Below are 23,953 nucleotides of genomic sequence, written 5' to 3'. Positions count from 1 at the left end.
GGACTAATGTCCCAAAGACCATCTTCCCTGTCCAGGCAAAGCCAGAAGGTTTTAAAGGGGAAGATGTGGAGATTTGGGGGTAGGGGTGGACAATCTGCAGGAGGAGGTAGTGCCAGGGGAAATGGTAATACGTTAGTAGGATCCTGAACAGACTTGCTGGCATCAAATATGGTCAAGATTTTTCTTCTGAGAAAGTCTAGTCCTTCTCTCCTTAAGGCCAGTGGTCTGCAGATCTTAAGGAAAGTAGATTAGTTCATCTAAGGACCAAAGGACTTAGATCAGCAAGCAAGGACTATATAAGCTTAAAATAAGTTAATCATCAAGACCTTTCAGAGTGTTGTTACAGAACAACATTCTTGATAAGGTGTTGCTGTTATGGATTGGATTATTAAAATGCTTATTTCACAATTATTTTCCGTTACCATTCATCATGTTACAGTATGTTCTCTTTATGTCACAATATAAGCTATCACCAAGTTCAGTTATTTTACTTTACAGAGGAAATTGAGAATGGATTTGGTATACAAACTAATGAATTTTTAATTATCACTCTGGCTAGGATTAAGTGGGTTTTTTTGTTTTTTTTTGTTTTTTTGTCTTGAAACAGATCAAGAAATTAGTGTATGTTTACCTGGTCCGGTATGCTGAGGAACAGCAGGATCTGGCACTCCTATCCATAAGCACTTTTCAGCGAGCTCTGAAGGTAAATAATACAGTGAGCCAGCAAATAGCTACAAGATTTGTGCAAAGTTGAAGGTGGGTTATTTAAAGAAGTAGAGCAGTACTTAATTGGTGCAGTAATTACTGCACTTAATTGGTGCAGTAGTGTTTTGAACGAGTTGAAAGACCTCTCACATTGCCTGTTCAGTGTCCTCAGGAAATAATATATATAACCAACTCGATTTTTCTTTCTGTGTTTCGATTTCTACATGTTCCTTTATGTACTGTGTAATCATTATCCTGCACCCAAGAACTTTTCATCATGATACCTTGTTGTTGAAAGTGTACAATGAGGGGATGTAACTTTTTAAAGAGAAAATTTATAACCTGCAGCGCTTTATCATTGTGAATCTCTAAAAACCCAAACTGTCTAATAGTGAATGATCAACTAGAATTATAAATAAAATAAAATAAATAAAAAAATAAGGCAAAAAAAACATTATTCAGAGAAATAAACATTTAACTTTTTCCTTATCTATTGTCCATATGTTGGTTCTTTAAATTAAGTAGCTTTTTTTCTGTTGTTACATTGTACCCTGTGGGCACAGGGTCATATGTGCCCACAGGGTACAATGTGAGCTGTGTCTTTGAAATATTAAACTTGAAATTTTGTTGAATATTTCTGCCCTCTTTCTAGGACTCAAATCAATTAATCCGTGCAAGTGCTTTGAGAGTTCTGTCAAGTATTAGAGTACCAATTATTGTACCTATTATGATGCTTGCTATTAAGGAGGCTTCTGCTGACTTATCACCATATGTTAGGAAGAATGCAGCCCATGCAATACAGAAATTGTACAGGTAGGTGCTTTGTTTATTTTTGATGGAAAAAAATAAAACCAATACCAATTAAGGGCAGTCTATAAATAAGATATTAGTATATGATAGACACACACACAGGCATACTAACCATGATTTTTTAAATGTTTTCTTATATTTGAGAGAGAGAGACAGAGAATAAGTGGGAGAGGGGAAGAGAGAGAGAGAGAAAGAGAGAGAGAGAAAGGGAGACACAGAATCTGAAACAGGCTCCAGGGTCCAAGATGTCAGTACAGAGCCCAATGTGGGGCTTGAACTCACAGACCATGAAATCATGACCTTAGCTGAAGTTGGATGCTTAACTCACGGAGCCACCCAGGTGCCCTACACTAACCATGATTTTCATAGGACATGGCTCAGAGATGACCATATAAGGACTTCATAATGTAAAGGTGTAATGAAATGGGGGAAAGACTGCTTGGAGAAGGGAGAACAGAGCTAGAATTTGAAAGAATTAAAAGGTTTGTTCAGATAATTATAATGGTTAGCAAAAAACTTACATAAGAGTGTAAAAAGTAAAAACTCATTTTCTTAGGTAACTGTCAAAGTTATCACTCATTATCTTTTCTTTTTACATGCTTGTAGAGTAAGATCCAAGCTCACTGTGATGGGTTAAAAGTTCATCACTGGGCCCCGTTTTCTCTCTCCTGCCTCAACCCTTATTCTCCTTGCCTAAATTTAGTAGCTCAGTACAGGCTATTAGTCCTCTGTATAAAATGTTTTTATCTTATTACCATCTGTTTAGCCTGTCCCTGGAAAATTTTCTCCTTTCTTCAGTTTTAAAGTCAAATTGTTAAGATTCATCTGAGATTTCACTTTAAAATAAAAAAAAATTTTTTTACATTTAGTTTTTGAGAGAGTGAGACACAGCATGAGCGAGGAGGGTCAGAGAGAGAAGGAAACACAGAATATGAAGCAGGCTCCAGGCTCTGAGCAAGCATTCAGCACAGAGCCCAATGCGGGGCTTAAGCCCACCAACTCAGATCATGATCTGAGCCACAGTCGGACGCTTAACCAACTGAGCCACTCAGGGTGCCCCTGAGATGTCACCTTTTATAAGAAGCCCTCCTGCCTCCATTGGTGGTGCTCTTGTTATTTCTGTAATTCCTTATACATATGTCTGTTATGTGTATGCTTACGTTTGGGACTTTCTTTACTAGATGGTCTTATTTACCATTGTATTTTCATTCTTGAGCTTCTCAGTAAATGGACAGCATATGAATTACATGTTAGGGAGAAATTATATTGTTATCAATATTTCAGAGCTTAGAGCTACTAATAGGATGCATTTCCTAATTGTGTGTGTGTGTGTGTGTGTGTGTGTGTATACACACATATACACACAAAAGCCTTTGCTTATAGTTTTTGATTTTAGATGTCAGATTTTGTAATGCATTTAGTTTATTACTGAACTAAAATGAAACAAAAATCTTATTTAGGTATTCTCTCTTTTTGTTTTTGACCATAATATATCCATAGTCAAAAACAATTGCTGTCCTAGTAACGTTTTCCCTGGGTTAAAAAATGAATTTTTACTTTATCTACTTGTGATTATATTTTTAAGATTTTCCAACTGTTTAAGAAAAATTTTTTTATAGTTTATTTATTTTTGGGACAGAGCACAAGTGGGGGAGGAGCAGAGAGAGGGGGAGAAACAGAATCTGAAACAGGCTCCAGGCTCTGAGCTAGCTGTCAGCACAGAACCCAATGCGCGGCTTGAACCCATGAACTGTGAGATCATGATTTGAGTCGAAGTTGAACACTTAACCACCTGAACCACCCAGGCACCCCTCCCAACTGTTTTATAGAAGTGAACTTGATATTTATGTATTTTTAATGTTTATTTATTTTTGAGGGAGAGAGAGAAAGAAAACTTGATCGGGGAGGGGAAGAGAGAGAGTGGGACAAAGTTTCTGAAGCAGCCTCTGAGCTGACAGCAGAGAGCTTGATGCAGGGCTCAGACTCATGAACTGTGAGATCTTGATATGAGCTGAAGTCTGAGGCTTAACCGACTGAGCCACCTAGGCAACCCTGAACTTGATATTTCTTAATGTTATAAGTATCTGGGTTTAGTTAATGTAAGGAACTTTATAAATTTTTTAAAAATGTTTATTCATCTTTGAGAGAGAGAGAGACACAGTATGAGTGGGGAAGGGACAGAGAGAGAGAGGGAGACACAGAATCTGAAGTAGCTCCAGGCTCTGAGCTGGGCTCTAACCCATGAACCATGAGATCATGACCTGAGCCAAAGTCAGAAGCTTAACAAACTCGACCATGCAGGTACCCCAATATGAGCAATTTTAAAGAAAAAGATTAGGGCACATTTGGGAGAAAAAGATCCCATTTTATTTGACATTTGTTTTCTGTTTCTATTTTCATATAATTCTTGGTCTCCTTCCTCCTTAAGAAAATTTCTTAATATTCTTGAAATGATTAGCTTCATTTAAAATTAGAATTAAGGAGGGAAAATTTAATGTGTGTGTTCTTTTTTATGTTTTAGCCTTGATCCAGAACAGAAGGAAATGTTAATTGAAGTAATTGAAAAACTTCTAAAGGATAAAAGTACAGTAAGTGATACATTTTATATCAAAGTAAAATGTGTGTGTGTTTGTGTGTGTGTTTTAAGTTCATTTATTTTGAAAGAGAGAGCATGTGTGTTTGTGTGTGCAAGCGGGTGAGGGGCGGAGAGAGAGGGAGAGAGCGAATCCCATGCAGGGTCCATGCTATAATTATACTTACTGATTCGGAAATGATATAAATATTAATGGGGCTTATTAAAATCTTTGAAAAATAAAAATGACTTTATAAAGAGAAGTATTACATTTAGAAGTTTTTCTTGTTATACGTTTCATCACCAGAGTCTGAAGAATAGCAAGTTGGGAACAAAAATCTTTTCTTTAATCTGTGGCTATATTGTTGACTGGTTTTAGTGCCGAAGTTTTTATTTCAAGCAATGAGTAATTAGGATTTCTAAAGGCTGAATCAGCTGGAAACATAATTGTTTTAAAGTGAAGTATTAAGAAGTGTTAAAGAGATACTAAAAATATCTCTTTTAGAGGAGTATGTTTTATTATTATGAACGTGTATTTTTAAATAATTTAAATATTTAAAAAAATACTCTTTGGGCTCTGTGCTGGGCACGGAGCCTACTTAAAAACATTTTTAAACATTTTCATCTGTGCAGGACTGTTTTATTTCTGGTAAGAGTGAGCTTACTTGCTAATGTGAGTCGTGTTTTGTGAATGTTTGTATCTCTTCCTTCTCCCTTCCCTACTCCTATTCTTTGTGTGAAGTGATGTGGGATCTAGGGATGGTGATGACCCATGGGGTCTGTGAGCAGACCTCTGAAGGATCTGGTATCTTCTATGGAGGCTTCTGTACCCACCCCTGCAGCTCACACTATGGAGGAAGAGGATTCCTTCCTGTCTTAAGATGCTGCCATCAAGTAGCAAGCGTGTCTGTACACAGCAGCTAATAGAGTAGCCACTAGCCTCATACAGCTTTTGTTGTATAGCTTAGCATATGGTTTATCCTGGAAAATGTTCATTGTGCACTTGAGAGGAATGTATAATCTGCTGGTGGTGGGTGGTGTATTTCTATAGATATATGTTAGGTCTAATTGGTTTTTAGTGTTGCTCTGGTCTTCTGTTTCTTTGTTGATCTTTTGCCTGGTGGTTGTATCCATTTTTTAAAGTGATGTATTGAAGTCTCCTATTGTAGAGCTGTCTGTTTCCCCCCTTCAGTTCTGTCACTGTTTAATATATTTAGGAGCTCTGATGTTTGATGCATATATATTTATAACTGTTTTTACCTTCGTTTTTTCATTATAAATGTCTCTCTATTTCTAATAACACTTTTTGTTTTAAAGTCTATTTTGTCAGCATGTGAGCTTTCTTATGGTTGCTGTTTACATGATATATCTTTTTCTTTGCTTTTACTCTCAGCCTGTTGGTAGTTTTGAATCTAATGTCTGTGTCTCATATAGACACCATATAGTTGGAAATTGTTTTTAATTCACTGTGACAGTATGTGCTTTTTGATTATATGGTTTCATCCATTTACATTTAATGTTATTAACATAGTTGAATTTATGGCTGCTGTTTACTTGTTTTTCTGTTACATACCTTTTTTGTTCCTCATTTCTCCTTTACTGCTTCCTTTTTAACCTTAAGTAAATACATTTTTTAGAACATTTTAATTCCTTTAATGAGTTTTTCACGATGTCGTTTCCCGCCCCCCACTATGTACTTTGAAAATACTGTATTTTACATGAAATTATAGATAGGGATATCATTCCTAACCCGTCCAGCAGTTTTTTTGTCTATAATGTAATAGAAATCTTCATTGTATTTCTTCTATAGTATTTGATGTAATGTAGGAGTTAATACAGATTTTTCCACTAAATGAGACAGAAAAGAAATTTGATTCCTTTTTAAAAAACGTTTATTTAATTTGAGAAAGAGAGAGAGAGAGAAGAGAGAGCAGTAGTATATGGAGGGGCAGAGAGAGAGAGAGAAGAGAGAATCCCAAGCAGGCTCTGATGGAGTTCAATATGGGGCTTAGTCCCATGACTGAGGGATCATGACCTGAGACAAAATCAAGAGCTGGACATTCAACTGACTGTGCCACACAGGCCCCCCTCCTTTTTTGTCATCTGTGTGGCATACTTGTTACCCTCTTCTAGGACCCAGATTAGAAATCAGTATTATGTTTAACTTGGTTTTAGTAATAATATAAAAACATTTAGTTTCTTTGATATGCAAGACATTTGCTAAGAAATGTGGAGAATATAGTAAGATCTATAAGAAACAGATCCTTTATTTTAATGTAATTTACCATGATTTCTGTTACTTCATAGACTAAAAGAAATTTGTTGCGTGGCCCAGGAATGAAATCATGAATGAAATGTATATGATGTGTTCATGTCTTCCCAGACAAGATAACCTCACAGCCAAAAATTGCAATCTTTGGAATTAGACAGAATTGGATTTGTCCTAAACTTCTGCCCTATTGTAGCTCTGTATTAAGCCTTCATAAATTTCAGTTCCCAAATTTGTATGGCTTATAATTTCTAATGTATAAAATTTTGTTTGTGTTGAAAGAGCTGTTGTGTATAAAACTCTCATCATAGTGCCTAGCACCATAAAAGGGAGTTAATAAATATTCCAAATAAATAAATGACACAAAAGGGAATGTAAAGGATAATTTTTTTTGTATATTTGGGATAGTCAGTTATTCATTTCTGACCATTAACATTGAGTACTTATTCAAAGTAGGTATTTAATATTTGTCAAATGGTTGTGGAATTAATTTGTTATATTTTTAGTGATGATAATTATGTGTTTACTATCATTTTTAACATTTTGCTTCCCAAATGGTATACATCATATTCAGTGTTCACAGGTAGATCTTTTGGGGGCTTTGATGGTTTCTTATATGAGGCACTTCTTTTTCCTGAAGTGTTACGTGTTTATATATTTTTTAATTAAGAGGACATCTATATCTATTTTTCCATCTGTATTAAGTGACAGTAGTTTACACAGATGCCTCTAATTCCAGTATAGCAGCCCAGGATTCCTTCTAGCCTCCTACCTTTTCGGCTTCCTTCTCCAACATTAAAAAATGTGGCTTTCATTATCCACAACATATTTACTTCCTTGTTTAGTCACAAGATACAGAGAAAGTGTTTCAGAATTGCTAGCATGTATCTCTGTGGGGAGTAGTGAGATGTGGACTGCTAACTGAGTTAAATACTAGTTTGGAATTGTATTAATACCCAGTCTTCTTTGATATTACTGTAAATTGAAATTGCTTCATCCCTGTATCATTGAACTTGTTATATTGGTATATTAAAAAAACCTATTGATGTTCTATATGGTAATTTTATATCCTACTTCTTTATCAAATTCTTTTATTGTTTGATTTAGTTATATTATTCATGGTTTATTCTAGAAAATAAATTATCTGCTAATAGTTTTACCTTTTCTTTTCCAAGTCTCATGACTAATTAATTTCTCTTGTGTAATTATATACTTGTGTACTTAATAACATTAGTACAATATTCAATAGTAGTAGAGATGGTGGACATCCTTGTCTTGTTTCAGTCTAAAGGAAAGTGTCTCTAATGTGTCCACATTAAGTAAGATGCTGACCCTGATGATTTCTTCTTTATCTTTTTAATGTCATAGTTTTAAATGGTGTCTCAGGGTTACCTGATGTGGGTCGGTGTTTTCTTGGTACTCAGTGAGTGTTTTTAAAATGTAGGTTCAGAACTTACATTATTTCTGGCAAAGTGTTTTTTTTTTAAGATTATAGTTTTAAACATTAATTCTGTTTTAGTTGTTATTTTTATTTCTTCAGGGATTTAAATTTTATGTAGGTTGGATCTTCTTTTCCTGTCTTACATTTCAACCACTGTCTTGTTTTTTTTCTACTTTTCTTTAAATCCCCTTATTAAATTTCCATTCAGCTGTTTTCTTGCAGGGGTACCTTGCAGTTTAATCATCATATCTGATTATTTTCTTCTCCTCTTAGTTTCTTTCCTGGTTTCAGTCGACTCCTGTTTCATTTCTTCCTGATGTCTTTTGTTTATTTCTTTTCTTTGTTTATAAATTTCTGATTCATGTTCTTTTTTCTGATCTTCATATGCTTCTTTGGGGATACTTACTTCATTTTGGAGTATTGTGTTTTCTTTTGTTTTATCATTAATTTTTTTTGTGGGTAATTTTCATCAGTTGAATTATTTGGATTTTCATTTTCTGTTTTCAACACTTATAGATTACTTACATCGTTACATTTGTTTTGACAGGTTTGGTAGTTTGAATGTGAGATAGTTTGCAAGATTCTAGTACAAGAACACCCTTTCTGCCAGAATATCACAGTATGCTTTTTTATTAGATGGCTGTTTTGAGGGAAAGCATATAGGAAGGAGTGCATGTCCTAAAGTTATTTTGTTTTTTCAGTTGTTGTTCTTCTAGGATCCTGAATTTCCTCCTATTTCTTTTTTCTGCCACCTTAAATTTTCTAAGGAATTCCTCTTCCTCCACCTCTCTTTTAACTGTTTTCTTCTTGAAAAAAATGTTTTCCAGTCTAATTGAATCCACCCTCCATCTTATCCCCTCAAAATTTCTACTTTGTAATCCACTATGATCCATAGGCATCTGAGACAGTGTTTTTACACTTAGAATACTCTTTCTCTTTCTCCTGTTTAGTTCTTTCTTTTGCTCACCACCGACTCCTGACTCTTTTGTAAAGGGCAGTTTTTTCCTGATTGCCTCAGGTCTTTGTGGTTTTATGATATAGGCATGAAAGATAACTCTCCGGCATTTAGGGCTTATTTTTCTACTTACATATAATTTGATAATTTTTTCCTTTGTATGTTACATTCTGTTGTTGAAAGATTTAAAACATTATGATATTTACACTTATATATAGGGATCTTAGCTTTATTATTACTTAGTCTTGTCTCTTATAATTCTTTGTTGAAGGAAGATAACTGTATTTCCTTTCTCTCCCAAATTATTGTCAGTATTGACATTTAAAACAGCAATAATTCCAAATAATTTTTGTTTAAAAATTTCCCACTTAGGAGAACCAGATCTGATTTATTTCCTCATTTTGAAAAGGAATTTATTTGTTAGCAGCAGGAACTTTTTGGGATTATTATCGTCATCTTGACGTTGCTATTGCTGCCGACAAATATAAATTTGAAAAGTATTAATCTGTTTAAAAACTTTTTTTCACTTAGCATATTGACTTTGAGATATACCTTCTGTTGCTTCTTTTAGCCTAAAAGAAGACTTTCTAATAATTAAGTTCTCAAAGACAATCAGTTCTATAATTCTTATTTTATTTATTTACTTTTAATATTTTTTTGAGAGCGCAAGCGAGCACGAGTTGGGGAGGGGCAGAGAGAGAGAGGGAGACTCCTGGCGTAGCACCTCCCATCTCCGAGACACAGAATCAGAAGTAGGCTCTAGGCTCTGAGCTGTCAGCACAGGTCTCAATGTGGAACCTGAACCCATGAACCATGAGATCATGACCTGAGCTGAAGTCAGATGCTTACTGACTGAGCCACGCAGGTGCCCCTATAATTCTCATTTTAAGGAAAGGTAAAAATATAAACATATTAAAATAGAATGCTTTTTCCATTTTACTAGAGTAAGACCAAAATTTATGATATGAATAGTTCTTTCCTAAAAGTATATCACTTTGGGTTAAGGAATATAGTTATGGTATAAGGAATGTAGACATGGTTAAGAAATATAAGGTTATGGTAAAATAACTAGAACATTTTAGGGTTACTTAGGTAACTGTTGTCTGAATATTATCTGCAAATTTTCAAGACACCTCACAGCTATAGTCAGTGAAATTAAAAGAGAATATTTTATTTATGTTCCATTTCCCCCAATCAACTGTTAAAAGTTTCCTTTACATAATTTCTTTATTGTTTGTTCCTAGATTTACTGTTTTCATTCTACGATCTCTATTTAACATATACTAAACACTTTTCTTCTCTTCTACACACCTTTTCTGATTTTCAATTGTAAATTCTCTTTTAAAATTTTAATGCTTTCTCTGGTTTTTCTTTAAAAGGTAGAAATCAATATTTGTGAACAATTTAAGCATAGCTGTGGACATCTTTTATTTAGAATAACTCAAAAGCAGGGTGGTATCATTTCTTTTTCCTTTCAGGTTAATTTTAAAGAAATCCTTTTGATAACATTTAACTGTCTAATAGAATACAGAGTTTCTTAAACAGACTAGGTCAGTGTTTAATGGAAAACCGAGTTGTCTGTGTATTTTTTTTAAGACAAAGTTTCTCCTTAATTTAGCTACAAAATTATATTTAATGAATATATTGGTAGTTCATAACTAAATTATGGGAGTAAGACACCATTTTATAGGTTATTGATTTAATGTTGGTATAAGCTTCACTGTTGTGGGCAAAAAAAAGCCCCACATGTCTGATTTTGTGCTGATGTTTTATTGTGATAGATCTATTATCCAGCTATTAGAAGATAAATGACTGATCTTTCGCATTTTCCATGCCTCAAGAAAATTGAAATAAGAAGGGGAATATCATTTGGGCTGTATGATTAGGGCAGGTTGGATGGCCATTAATTTAAGAGAAGAAAATCTTGGCAGCATTGGCCAACTTATCCCATATTATCAATCAAACCTTGATGCACTTCTTGTGATGACCCAGCACTCTCAGGTTTTTGCAACGTTAATTAGAATTCATGACAAAATAGATGCAAGGAAACGTTTTGTACCCTTCATAATTTTATAGAAAATTTATTGTTATTAGAGGAACCATTTGCTTAGTGTGATTTTTTTCATTACCAGCTTGTCAACTAGCATAGATAATCTGGAGAAAATATGAACTCCATAGATGGGGTGTCACTTTTGTTGATGGTTCATGTAGTTTACCTTGGAGCACAGCTAATGGCTGAAGTTCATAGCAACAGCACAGAAAAACGTGGCAACCAAGGGAAGATAAATGAACCATGTTTATAGCTTTAATATAAAAAATACATAAATGGAAAACTGCATTTGATTTTGATGAGCTCATTGCTAGTTTTGTTGGAGTGATTTATTTTCCCCCTTATATAAAAAGCTACTATTGACACAGTGAGATGGAAATTAACTGTCTTTTTTTTGGAAACCAATATTTTTGGTTTTAAAATCTGAGTAGATCATTTTATTTTAATTCTAAAAGTTTTATAGAGTATTGAACATTTAATAGACCAAAATTATCAAGTCTGGCATTGTTTAGCTTAGGGTCAGTTTGTTAAATCCATATGATAAAATATCTAAAATCGTCAGTTTTATTTTGTTAAGGTGCTTTTCTTTATATTCTTCCTAATTATTTTGTGTTTTCATAAACTTTATTTCTACTTCAGTAATTATTTTCTTTTTTCTTGTTATCTGTTGGTACTTCAGAATTACGTTGTACCTATAGCTCTTGGTGTAATAAATATCATTTGGTAGTTGATTTTTCTTTTAATTGTTTGGTGTCTAAATGCTTGGAAAAAAAATCTAGTGTTAGGCGAAATAACTTGATTTTTCATAATATTTCTTTAATTGAAACTTTGTTGAAGTGCTACTTCACTTTCATGGACAATTTTATTCTAAGTGGTATTATTTATTTTTGTATTTTAATATCCTTTACCAATTGATACATATATCTTAATGTAAGATGGGCCTAAATATAAAATACATAGATGGATAGATATGTTTCACAAATATTAAGTAAATCTGTAGTTTGATGTCATAAATTTAGTTGTTTTAAGAGGTTTTTAAATACTAATTCTAACCATTTAGAAATATGATTTTCACAGAATATAATTTTTGAAGAGTGATATATGCAGAAGATAATCAAAATGTAGAAATGAAAACATGAACTTAACTTCTTTTCCATATCAATAGCAAATGGGAAATTATATGTATAATACATTTTTTATTTAGTTCACACAAATAATCAATTCTTTGCTTTTTCGATTGAAGTACATTCATGCTGGGACCAGCAGGCACCAGTACATGGGCAGGGCTGGAGTCAATAAATGCGGCTTCACGTTTATACTGATTGGTAATTCATAAAATCCCCACAGGACTGGAAACTTGTTTAGCATAATAGCAAGTCTATATTCTGAGCTGTTTTCTTTCAATTGTATTGTTGGTTGCATATTAATAAACTAAATGTCAGCCAAGTAGAGGGACAAACACTAAAAATACGAATATCATTGTATCTAATATTTTTCAAAAAGTACCATTTCAGTAAGTTGCATTTCTATTTAATTGCTTATTTTAAATCATTGGGGAAATTTTAGACACGAAAATGAAGATCCCTAGTGTTTAGGAAGAATATGATATTAATTTATTTTTTCAGCAGTATTATATTTTGGCTAACTGCATATGTATCAGTGGTACATATATAGAGGTATTTGTATATTATGTTTTCTGCTTAGCTTGTATCTTTATACCAAAGATATCTTAACTTCACCACTTTGTATGACAATTACAAAAACAGCATTTATGGTTCATTAATTGGTCTTTGAGAGAGCTGTCTTTTGTTGGTAATACATTATTTCAATTTATACACATTGTTATATAGGTTATAATAACGTACCCAAATTTTAGCCTTTGTATTTTCTTTGTAAATAAATTATATTGGAAAAAATTAACAGGTATATTAAAATGTTGAAGATTTGAAAGTGTTTTATACCAGAAACACTTACAGTTTAAGATAAATTCATTGTCATTCTCATTTTAAACTGATACGATGTGGTCTTTGTTATTGTCTCGATTATTTTTCTGAATGTTACGTACTAAATAATGAATCTTTAGATTGGAATTTAGGTTAGCTTAAAAATGAAAAATGTACATGACAAATATGTTGAGTCCATCGAGGTATGAACAATTTGTTGACATTTAATGTGACAAAAATGTTTGGATTTATAGTGCTAATACTTTTAATTGTAATACTTCAGGGAAGTATTAGCTTTTCAGACATGTTTCCGCTATAAAAATTATTCTTTGAGTGAGTGACACTTAAAATTTGTTATTTAAACAATCATTTTGTTAATTAAATAACTGAATACTTTAAATACTCGTTGTCATTACACTGATTGTATCGCTGTAATACCTGAATAGAATCGTTTATAGGGAGAAAGACATTTTTTAATGAGTTACTATTTCTTTCTATTCTAGCTGGTAGCTGGCAGTGTTGTGATGGCTTTTGAAGAAGTGTGCCCGGATAGAATAGATCTGATTCACAAGAATTACCGCAAGCTCTGTAATTTACTAGTTGACGTAGAAGAGTGGGGGCAGGTTGTCATAATCCACATGCTAACTCGATATGCTCGTACACAGTTTCTCAGTCCTTGGAAAGAGGTAAGTGTACTTATGAAGTATACTAAGAACATGGATGAGGTTTTAAAAATGTGTATAGGAGTAAGATAATAGAAATCCACATACTTATTGAAGGACTTCTTTTTCTTATGTTCTTTTGGAAAGCAGAAAACAAATATAAATGCAAGGATAATTTTTCATTATTTTGGCACTGATGGATCTATCCTTAATGACATAGTGTATAAACTTGTAGTATGATGCCTGGCAGGAGGCCCTTGTTAGGAGCAGCAGCATGATACAGTGTTTTCAGGGATATTGCCAAATTATGGATTTTTTTTTGCACTTTGTTGCTTTCATATCTTTAAGTCTCAAATGCTCAAGTGATTTCACTTGTACAAGTGGGTAATGTGATTCTAGCACATGTACATTTAAGAGAATTCTTGCCTTTACTGAATTTCAAAACTACCTTTTTTCCAGTTTTATATTTTAAAATGTTTTTCCTTTTTTTCACTTAAGCTGACAGAATTTTAGTAAAAATAATTAAGTATGTCTTAAAATGAAGTTGTTTTCTTTGTGCATAGTAACATTAGAGGCATACTTACCTACCTAGACACAGACCTCTTGTTACTTTATTGACAGTTGAAATATTTTTATTCCATAGTTTGCAATAGAGGTCTCTGTGTGTATATACTTAATATTTAAGTGTAAGCTTCAAACTTGTTTAAAAAAAGAAATCATTAAATATTACAAGAATAGCACATTCATTCTAATCTTGCCTATTTTTCATCTTTTTAGAAAGCTGTTGGAAGGGGGTGGGAGGTTGGGCAAAATGGATGAAGGGGGGTAGGAGATATAAGCTTCCAGTTCCAGAATGAATAAGTCATGGAGATGAAAGGTACAGTACAGGGAATATATTCACTGATATTATAATAGTGTTGTATGGTGATGGATGGTAGCTAGACTTGTGGTGAGCAGAGCATAATGTATAGAGTTGTCAAATCACTGTGTCGTACACTTGAAAATAATGTAACGTGTATCAACTATATTCGAATTAAAACCAGTATTGTAGATTTTTAAAATCAACTGTGTAAAAAACAAAAGAGCAAAAATCACCCGATTATATCATGATAGTTTGTATACAGACTTAAGTGTAGGGCTTGAGTGCTTGGTACATTTCACTTTTGTTAATTAGAAATAAAGTAAGTGGAAACTGTATGTAAAACAGAGGAATGTTCATAATACATACCTTAAGATGACATGTTAAACTTTCAGATGTTTAAGAGTTTAAATATTTAAAATATTCATCAGTGCTTTTTATAGTGACTAGGTATTGTTAGTGCTGAAAAGTATTTAAAAATTTTAAAAGTGTATTTTTATCCAGAAGACTACTTGTAATATTGACTCCATCTTAATTTTGTTATTAAGAAAGCATTTAGGTCACTTAAAATTGAAATATGTTGGGGCACCTGGGTGGCTCAGTCGGTTAAGTGTCCGACTTTGGCTCAGGTCATGATCTTACGGTTTGTGGGTTCAAGCCCCGCGTCAGGCTCTGTGCTGACAGCTCGCTCACAGCCTGGAGCCTGCTTCGGATTTTGTGTCTCCCTTTCTCTCTGACCCTCCTCTGCTAGCGCTGTCTCTGTCTTTCTCTCAAAAATAAATAAAGAACATACAAAAAAAATTTTTTTTTAGAAATTGAAGTCTGTTTGAATTATTCATATATAAAAGTCTCCAGCCACATTGGACTCTTAAATTGATGATTGCTTTTTTTAATATAAAATTGATTGTATTAATCATTGAACAAAGAAAACTTCTGATTGCACTTATGCTGGATTAAGCAAGAACCCGCCAGTGCTGCAAAAGTCTTGGCCCTTTCATGTAAATGATAACTTTGACAAGAGATTTTTGTTGATAATAATAGGTTGTTTGATTTCAGCCAGTTCTTTTCCAGGGTACTATTAAGGTATTTTGTTTTCCTGTTGTAAGGTTATCATAGAGTAATTTTGCCTTGTCTAACCACTGCCACTATTTGATAAGATTTTAAATTTTACTTCCCTATCACCATCACATAATTTTCAGTATCTGTATGCAAATGATCCTTTGCTTTGGTATTATGTAGAAGTTAGAGTTAAAATACATTTTTGCTTGCCATAGCTTCTAAAAATATGTAATAGACTTTAGAATCTCTATTTTTGCAGTTTGTCTTTTTATTTGTGTTTCTGTTCCTTGAATTATATTTCATGTTATTTTACATAAAATTCATATTTAAAGCTATTTACAAAGCTAGGAAGTTAAATTTTATACTGCATGTATATTTACTCTTTTGACAGATAAGTTGAAAAATTGGGGCCATATGTATTCCTGTGTTTTCACATGTGGATTCTTTGTATGTTAATTACAAGCATGAGATGAAGTCTGGTCATTTTCCTGGGTACATTGAAACTGGGCTCAGTAATTTCTTTCCTTTGTCACTTCCTTGCAGTCTGACCTTGGCATTTTTCTAGATTATGTGGTTAATAGACTAATTCCCTAGTTTTCAAATGTGCACCTCAGGCCTCAGGATGTTGGAACACTGCCGTAGGCACAGCCCAGAGGTGACGGGGCCAGGCCCCGTGGGGGGTGGGTGGGGGTGGGGGCAGTCGTGCTCTGGACCCTGCAGGTCCTGGGTTCTTGCCTCTGGTCCAGACAGAGCAGCCTTCATCCTGTCTGCCCTTCATAGACAGCTTTGAATACGGATTTCCTTTGAGAAGGATTCCTTGTCTTAACGAAAGGAAAGAGAAGAAGAAAACCTTACTAAAATATAAGATTTGTAAGGGTTTAGGTAACTATAAACATGATTTTTTTATTTAACTGTAGAATGAGGTGTGACACGTGGTGAAATAAGAGAAGGCATCTTTTTCATAACTTCCTGGTTGACCCCTTAGAGGCATTTACTGGCAACTGTTTAATTTCCATTCTAGTGGTTATAAATTTACTTTGGATACCATATTTTACTTTATTTCTTAATTTAAAGTGGTATCAGTTGATCCCAAAATAAGATAACAGGCTGAGTCTCTTTGTATACATATGTGTTCTGTTAAGTGCCAGCAGGAAAGATTTGAAAAGGTCATCCATCCTTTATTGCAGTATGAGAAGCAAGGGATTGTCCAAGATGTTAGACTTTTAGCACAAAGACATTTCATAAAATTAAATTCATATGGATTATCATCATTTAGACGGTGTTCATACTTATTCTTTGTGTTAATCCATTTCAGATTTTCTCTATGACTTGTTAGAAATCTGTCTTACTGAGCAACTTTTGAGGGAGTGGTCCAAGCACTTACAGTCTTGGAGAGTTCATGGCCTAGACTTTAAGTTGCATCCAGCTTTTTAGGATTTAAACTTGAAGATTTTTAACTTTAAAATTTGGCAAGCTGAATCATAAAGCTGGAAGAAACTTAGGAGTATTCTGCATTTATATCTGCTTTCATTTTTCACTTCTCTTATTGTAGAAAACATGTGGTAAAGAACTGCTAAGAATGTTACAGGATAGCAAGACAAAGCGAATCAGTATACTAGCATAGTCAGTGCTGACTTGTTAACATCCTTTTTTATCCTTTTACCATCAGAACTTGAATGTGTGGTTTTTTTTTTTTTTTTCATGAAATTAGCAGAATATAAGGGTGGTCATTCTAGCACCTCATCCCCTTTTACATACAGGCAGTCACTTAAATAAACACTGTATATATATAAAGAGCCATTAGTCTTGAAATGAAAGATTTTACAGGTGAGAAAACGGTCTCAGTAAAATAATATATTAATTTAAAAGTTATTTAAAGGAAAAAGCTGCCTTTAAATACTAAATTTATTAAAATCAGGAGTTTTTTCTCTCAGATACTAAGACAATATGTGAAAAATACCATTGTGATACTTTAAATTTAGCAATGTATTTTTTTATTGTACTTTTGTAGTATTTTATTTGACATAGGACAGTAATTATTATACCCATTTTATATATGAAGAAACTGAAGCATTTTATGTTTAACAACTCATGTAAAAGAATATTCCTTATAAAATATGGAGCCAGAAATATAAACAGAGTAATTCGATACCTAGATCAGTGTTCTTTCCTTTATATTCTATAACCTCATGACCCTTAAATTAAAGTATCTTTTTGCTTACTTAATAAGTTTCTCTGTGTTTGCTCACTGCATTGCAGTTGAAGCCATTTTTGAAGTTACCCATGCCCCCCATCCTTGGTTCTTAGATATTGCAGTTAGCTAACAACTATAATTAAATTTGCTTTTCAAATGGAAAAATCATGTTTCTCATTGAATTTTTAAAATATTTGTTTATAAGCTTGAAAGGTAGCAGAATTATTTTTTGAGGAATTGAAAATCAGTCATAACACTTTTTGAGATGTAACATGATTTTGTCAATAAGTTCTCAGATGAACATATCATACACAAACCAGCGTCTTAGGGCAGAAGAGATTTTTAATTTAGTTTATTTGCATCATTATAGATCAGTATTTAGGCTGTTTATATGTAAATGTATGATTTGAGGAACAATTAAGTGTTGACAAAGTAGATTGCAGTCATATCAATTGCAGTGCATTTTCCATAATTTTTCTAACTGACATCTTTGATGATAAATAGTGGATGCCAAGTCAAAGCCGATTATACAGTGCACTAGGAATTCATGGGGCTGTCAGGGAGAAGACCGATTGACTTTAAATTTACATATTAATGAGAAGATTTGTTAAGAGGGTGCTTGACTATAGAAAATAACAGCGTATTTATAGGGCACGACATTTTATAAATAAAGCTGATGCAGGAAAATGGAAATTAAACCTTTTAGGTTAATAAATTCAAGAGACTGCTAAAATGCATATTTGCATTTTTATTTTCTCAAATTTACCTTACTGTTTGCAGTACATGTAGGTGGTGGTGGTTGTCTTTTTTTTTAATTTTTTATTCTAGGTCAAGTTTGTATAATTTTCAAGGATATAAAATTACTTAAAGATTTTCTTTGTGTCATTCAGGCCTATTATGGGAGAATACTTGAAGCATAAATGTAAATCTCTAATACGAAAGTTACTAGAAAAGATGAATTTTAGAAAATAAATGTTATAAAACACCAAGTAAATTTTAAGAGTATTAAAAAGACCCCAAACCCTTTAGTGGTATTAATTATAAACCAAAGTAAAGCTTGGGTTCTGGGGCCTGAGAAATGTTTTTAATTTTATGATTCTACCTCTTTAATGTTAAACTATTTTTAGCAGATGACAGTTTTGGAAGAATTATCAATTATTTTTTACTTTCATGATTTAGAACCTAACACTTTATGTACTCATAGTTGGTTTTTGCTTATGAATCCAGGTTATCTAATTCTAGGGGCATTATGCATTCCATTTTGAAATTAGGAGTGATGAATTTACTTTTATTTCTCTCAATATATCTGTATTTCAGATATAAAACCTTAGATGGGTATAAGAAATTTCCAGTTTAGAATTTTGTTTAAAGTAATTTTAAGATAAATTCTCAAGTTTTTACGGATAGTTGTAAAATAAGAACTAATCCGAACACAAAATTCATATACATAGTTCTTGATTAACATTTTTTTGAAAATACAAATGTACTGTCAGAGTCCACCATGCCCTGTCTTTCAGGACCTACATGTTAGAGGTGATTTTTTATTGAGTTTTAATTTTCTTTACAGGTTAATTTTCTTTGTAAAATAAATTTTGTATTGTGTCTTACTAAGAAACCATCTTTGAATCTCACTCTTGTGCATAATTTTTAAATAACAGTAGTGAGGAGATATGGTAGAATCCGAGCTTTACAATACAAATACAGAAGTGTTTTGTGCACTTTTTAAGGCACCTATTGATAAAGAGTTTAATATGCAGTTTATTGGGAAACTGTGGACCATTTGCAGATATTGAAGTGGGGTTTCCCCCCTCCATTAGTTATGAAACATTTATCTTACAGATTCCTCATTCTTCTTGTTCATAATTTATTTTTAGTTGAATTTTTTAACTCATGAAGTTTTCCAATTAAAAATATTTCAGGGCACCTGAGTGCCTCAGTTAGTTAAGCATGGGACTCGATTTTGTCTCAAGTCATAAATCTCAAGATTGTGAGATCAAACCCTGCCTTGAGCTCCATGCTGGGTGTGGAGCTTGCTTGAGATTCTCTCTGTCCCTCTGCCCTTCCCTCACTTGCACCTGCACACTCTCTCACTCAAAGAAATAAAAAATAAAAAATATATTTTAAATGTTATCCAAGTAGACCTGTATGTGGTTAAAAAAAGAAAAGTTAAATGATACCATCTAGCTTATAAGAAGCATTTTCCTGTTTCACCCTTCCTTAGGCCTGAATTTAGTTAGCTACCTCAAATTCTTTTAGACAAGTTTATATTAAACTTTCTCCATTTCTCAGTAATATGCATATTTTTAGCAATATGCATATATGCTGTTTCTTGATTTATGAATTTTAGATATTATATATTGACTTCCTATTATAGAAATGGAAGAGTTGGCATTCTTGTTATATATTGTCTCATACTTTCACTGTTTTAGTCCATCTTTGCAATATAGTTTAATTACATTTTAAAATAAATATCTATTCATTTCATTATGACTTTGCAGATATTATTTCTGTATAGTAACATTTTAATCTCTTTTTTGGTGAAATCAGTATTCTCTTAGGGCTTATATATTTGAAATGTCATGTTGCTTTTTTAAGTTTAAAAAAATTTTAAAGTTTATTTATTTATTTTGAGAGAGCACGCCAACAGGGAAGGGGCAGGCAGAGAGGGAGAGAGAATCCCAAGCAGGCACCATGCTTTTAGCACAAAGCTGGATGTGGGGCTCAAACCCCCCAACTTTGAGATTATCACCTGAGCCAAAACCAGGAGTTGGAAGCTTAACCAGCTGAGCCACCCAGGCATCCTGTCATGTAACTTTTTTACTTGGCATCTTGGTTGGATATAATGCTGTTGGCATACTTTTTTTCTTCTTCTTCACAGTGCTTTCCCTGTAGCCATACATTTTTTTCCTTTGTAAGTAATTTGATTTTTTTGTTTGTATCCCAGAAATCTGTTTTTTTTTCAACTCTAAAGGTTAATGAAGTTGTCTCTTCATGTGGATCATTCTATATCATTTACAAATTTACTTCTTTTATTTCGTAGAATTTTTTGAAGTTATAGTTTTTTTTCTTGCTCCATTTGTCATTTATATATGCTTCACAAATGACAGTTATTCTATTTTAGTCTTTGTCTACTCTGTCACCTTGTAAAAATTTGCTTTAATGTGTGTCTTTTTATCTGCTTTCGTATTTCTCAAGCCTTTTTTTTTTTTTTTTTGAGAGAGCATGAGTGATGGAGAGACAGAGAAAGAGGGAGACAGAGAATCTGAAGTAGGCTGTGCTCTGTCAGCACAAGCCCAATATTAGGCTCAAAACCATGAACAGTGAGATTGTGACTAGAGCTGAAGTCACACACTAAACTGACTGAGCCACTCAAGCTCCCCCCACCCAAGTCTTTTTGTCAGTAATTTGATTTCAGTGTTATAATTTGTCTTTAACAGTTTTTGTTTAGTTTGATAATGATAGTGTTAGGATTCTATTTTATTATAATTTTTTAAAATCTACTTATTTGTTTTGAAAGAGAGAGAGAGCGGCCCCACAAGAGAGGGTCAGAGAGAGAATCCCAAGGAGGTTTCATGCCAGCACAGAGGCCAATTTGGGCTTGATCTCATGAACCAGGAGATTATGACTTGAGCTGAAATCAAGTGTCAGACAGTTAACTGACTGAGCCACCCAGGCACCCACTTTGGATTTTATTTATTCAAGTTTCAATCTTACATTTCCTTTACTACATAGTTTTGTCATCTCATCTTTGAACTTGTGTTTTCTTGAATTCATGCTCAAGAACTTGAGAAGTTTTTGGAGAATTTACTTTTGATACATAGGGAATATTTTTTTTCCAGAGTGATCTGTCTTCTGCAGTTTTTAATGTGTGCTGTGAATATGTTCCATAGTTACTGTGCTCTTCTTGTATTGAAAATACTTGGGAAGCTCTGGTACAGACATTCATCCTGATACAGTGGGACTACTTAGTTTTGTACCCACACCTAAAAACAGTTTGTTTCTTCCTCTCAATTTCAATTTGATATGTTGATATATTCTTTTTTGATTTAGTAGCCTTAGGGCATTAGAGGAAGAGTAATTTTGGGGATAGTAAATTTAGCCTCAGCAGATATAGAATTATTGTTTTAGAATGCCTGAGAAGTTTTTCTGGAATTTTTAAAAATGTTCTTTATTAGCATTCATGTCACCTAGTATATTCTTCAGGAGAGATATTCTTGATCTTTAAATTATTTTCCGTTATTCAGTGCTTAATCTGAGAACTGTGTTGCTCAATATAGTAGTTCCGAGCCACATGTGGCTATTTAACTAAAATTGTAAATCAGTTTTTCAGAAGCATTAGTCCATTTTAAGTGCTCAGTAGTTGCACATGGCTAGTGCCTACCGTATTAGATGAAGCTGATATAAAATATTTCCTTTATCATAAAAGTTTCTCTGGGCATTGTTACCCCGGAGTCTTCACTTCTTTCAGGGAGAACCAGCTTTGTTTTTTACTCTCCCACGTTCTCCTCTTCACCACCTGTTTTCACCACTAACCCCCACCCACCCAGAAGATTGAAAAGATAAGAGTAACTTCTCTTCGTTTTTTTCTAAATTTGAGGAGGAGGAGGTTATTCATGAACATTCTTAGGAAGCAAGGAATCTGTGTTCCTAAAATCTCCTGTTTTAAAAAAACTGAAGCTTTTGCTAGTGGATTGTGACACTTGTTTCATTATAGTTGACTGCTTTTTGGTAGTTTTAATAGTTTTATTTTCCTCACATTTTTTATATTGAGAAAAGAGCTTACATTCTCTCTATTTCACCATCCTTTTCTAGAAGTCTCAAAATGTTCATGGCTTTAAGTATTTTATGGCTTTTAACATGTACCAACTGAATTTTAGGAGGAGAGACTTACACTTGAATAAGTTCAGAAATGTTATTCATTCTTCTGCTCTTCTGAGCTTTTTTCTTGCTATTCTCCCACAGGTACTTATATCATTGTAATTTCTCTTGACTGTATCATTCATTCATTTCCTTATATTTTCCTCTGTGTTAGTCTTACTACTCTAGCCTTAAGGAGTGGATATAATTAATAATGAATCATCTGACAAGTCACTTTTTCACATTTAATTTTGTGATTTTTATGCTTAATAGTTTTATCTGTTCACTTCAGAAAAGATTATTTAAGGGGCGCCTGGGTGGCTCAGTCAGCTGAGCATCCAACTTCGGCTCAGGTCATGATCTCACAGTTTGTGGGTTTGAACCCTGCGTTGGGCTCTGTGCTGACAGCTCATAGCCTGGAGCCTGCTTCTAATTCTGAGTGTCCCTCTCTCTCTGCCCCTCCCCTTCTCATGATCTGTCTCTCTCTGTCTCTCAAAAATAAATAAATATTTAAAAAAAAAACAATTAAAAAAAAAGATTAGTTTATGTAAACTAATAATGTGTTAATTTGAAACATCCAGTTTTATTCTATTCTGTTACTCATTTAGTTGTGTCTATATAGACTTCAGATTTCTGAGACATTTCAAAATCACAGAAGTCTTCCTGGAAATAGCAAGCCTTCAGTAGATTCCACAGTTCCAAAATGGTCACATCAGACAGAATTTGCCAGTGTAGTGTTGTCTAGGTGGTGTAGAGTGCAGCACTGTTCATTGTCTCAAACAGCCAGCCCCGATTGGAAGATCTTCCCTGCAAACATTTTCTACAGAGATTGAGCCCCCGCACACTTTAAAGAAGCCATGTTGCTCTGCAGCCTAATGTAATCTCGTTAATGTTTATAATTATATTCCTCTCATAGGTGATGGCTTTAGGAATGGGCATATAATGCAGTTCTGGCTAATGGGATGTAATAGGAGGCATGAGAAAAATCAGATGTGGAGGGGGTACATGAAAAAGGTTTATTTTCACATTTCACATAAAAAGGATTAAGATATTTGACTTGCGGTTGAGATCCAGTACCTTGTGAACTTATAGTTTCAGCTTCTACTAATAGACTTCTTTGATTGGGTTAACCTTCTAGGAAATCTTTGCAAAAATCAGCAATCTAAAGTCACTGTAAGACAGCCACAAGTAGGAAAAAACTAGAGAAGATTCTTTATATGAAAGGCTGAAAATTCAAGGTGTGAGATTTTTGAGTTTGCAGGGTTTTGTCTGAGGTCACTCCAGTAACATACACAATAATGGAAAGAGCCTTACTTACCCATCTCTCAGAGAACAGACTTAAAGACTGGCAGAATACCTAACAATTTGAGGAAAGTTCCAAAAGAGTGTGGGAACCATAGAAGGGTGAAGTCCCTGGAAATGCATGGAAACAGCATCCATATCCTTAGCTAAACAATAAAGTGCAGATGTGTGTGAGGAAGACTGTAGTGGATCTGGCAAAAAAAAACAGCACCTGGAAGATAAGAAGAGGTAAAATGGAGATTTCACTTGCTGGCCACATTAAGATAGACAGAGTT

At 33.6% G+C, this 23,953-nt stretch overlaps 1 protein-coding gene across 5 annotated transcripts in view; it reads left to right on the top strand.

The window, feature by feature from the left end:
* AP3B1 (adaptor related protein complex 3 subunit beta 1) overlaps window positions 1–23,953 on the top strand; it is a 245,805-nt gene that overhangs the window by 63,175 nt on the left and 158,677 nt on the right. For all 5 annotated transcript variants that reach the window (XR_003909937.1, XR_003909938.1, XM_029942469.1 and 2 more), the window contains exons 4-7: window positions 608–703; window positions 1,358–1,518; window positions 4,037–4,103; window positions 13,249–13,431. Coding sequence is in view for 3 of the 5 variants with exons in the window: in XM_029942469.1 (XP_029798329.1) it covers window positions 608–703; window positions 1,358–1,518; window positions 4,037–4,103; window positions 13,249–13,431 (507 nt within the window). In the remaining 2 variants the exon portion in view is untranslated. The remainder of the gene's footprint in view (window positions 1–607; window positions 704–1,357; window positions 1,519–4,036; window positions 4,104–13,248; window positions 13,432–23,953) is intronic.

This window comes from Suricata suricatta, chromosome 6, assembly GCF_006229205.1.
Source record: "Suricata suricatta isolate VVHF042 chromosome 6, meerkat_22Aug2017_6uvM2_HiC, whole genome shotgun sequence".
NCBI classification, from domain to species: Eukaryota; Metazoa; Chordata; class Mammalia; order Carnivora; family Herpestidae; genus Suricata; species Suricata suricatta.
The sequence above is the reverse complement of the archived record's forward strand: the minus strand, read 5'-3'. Positions and strand labels throughout refer to the sequence as shown.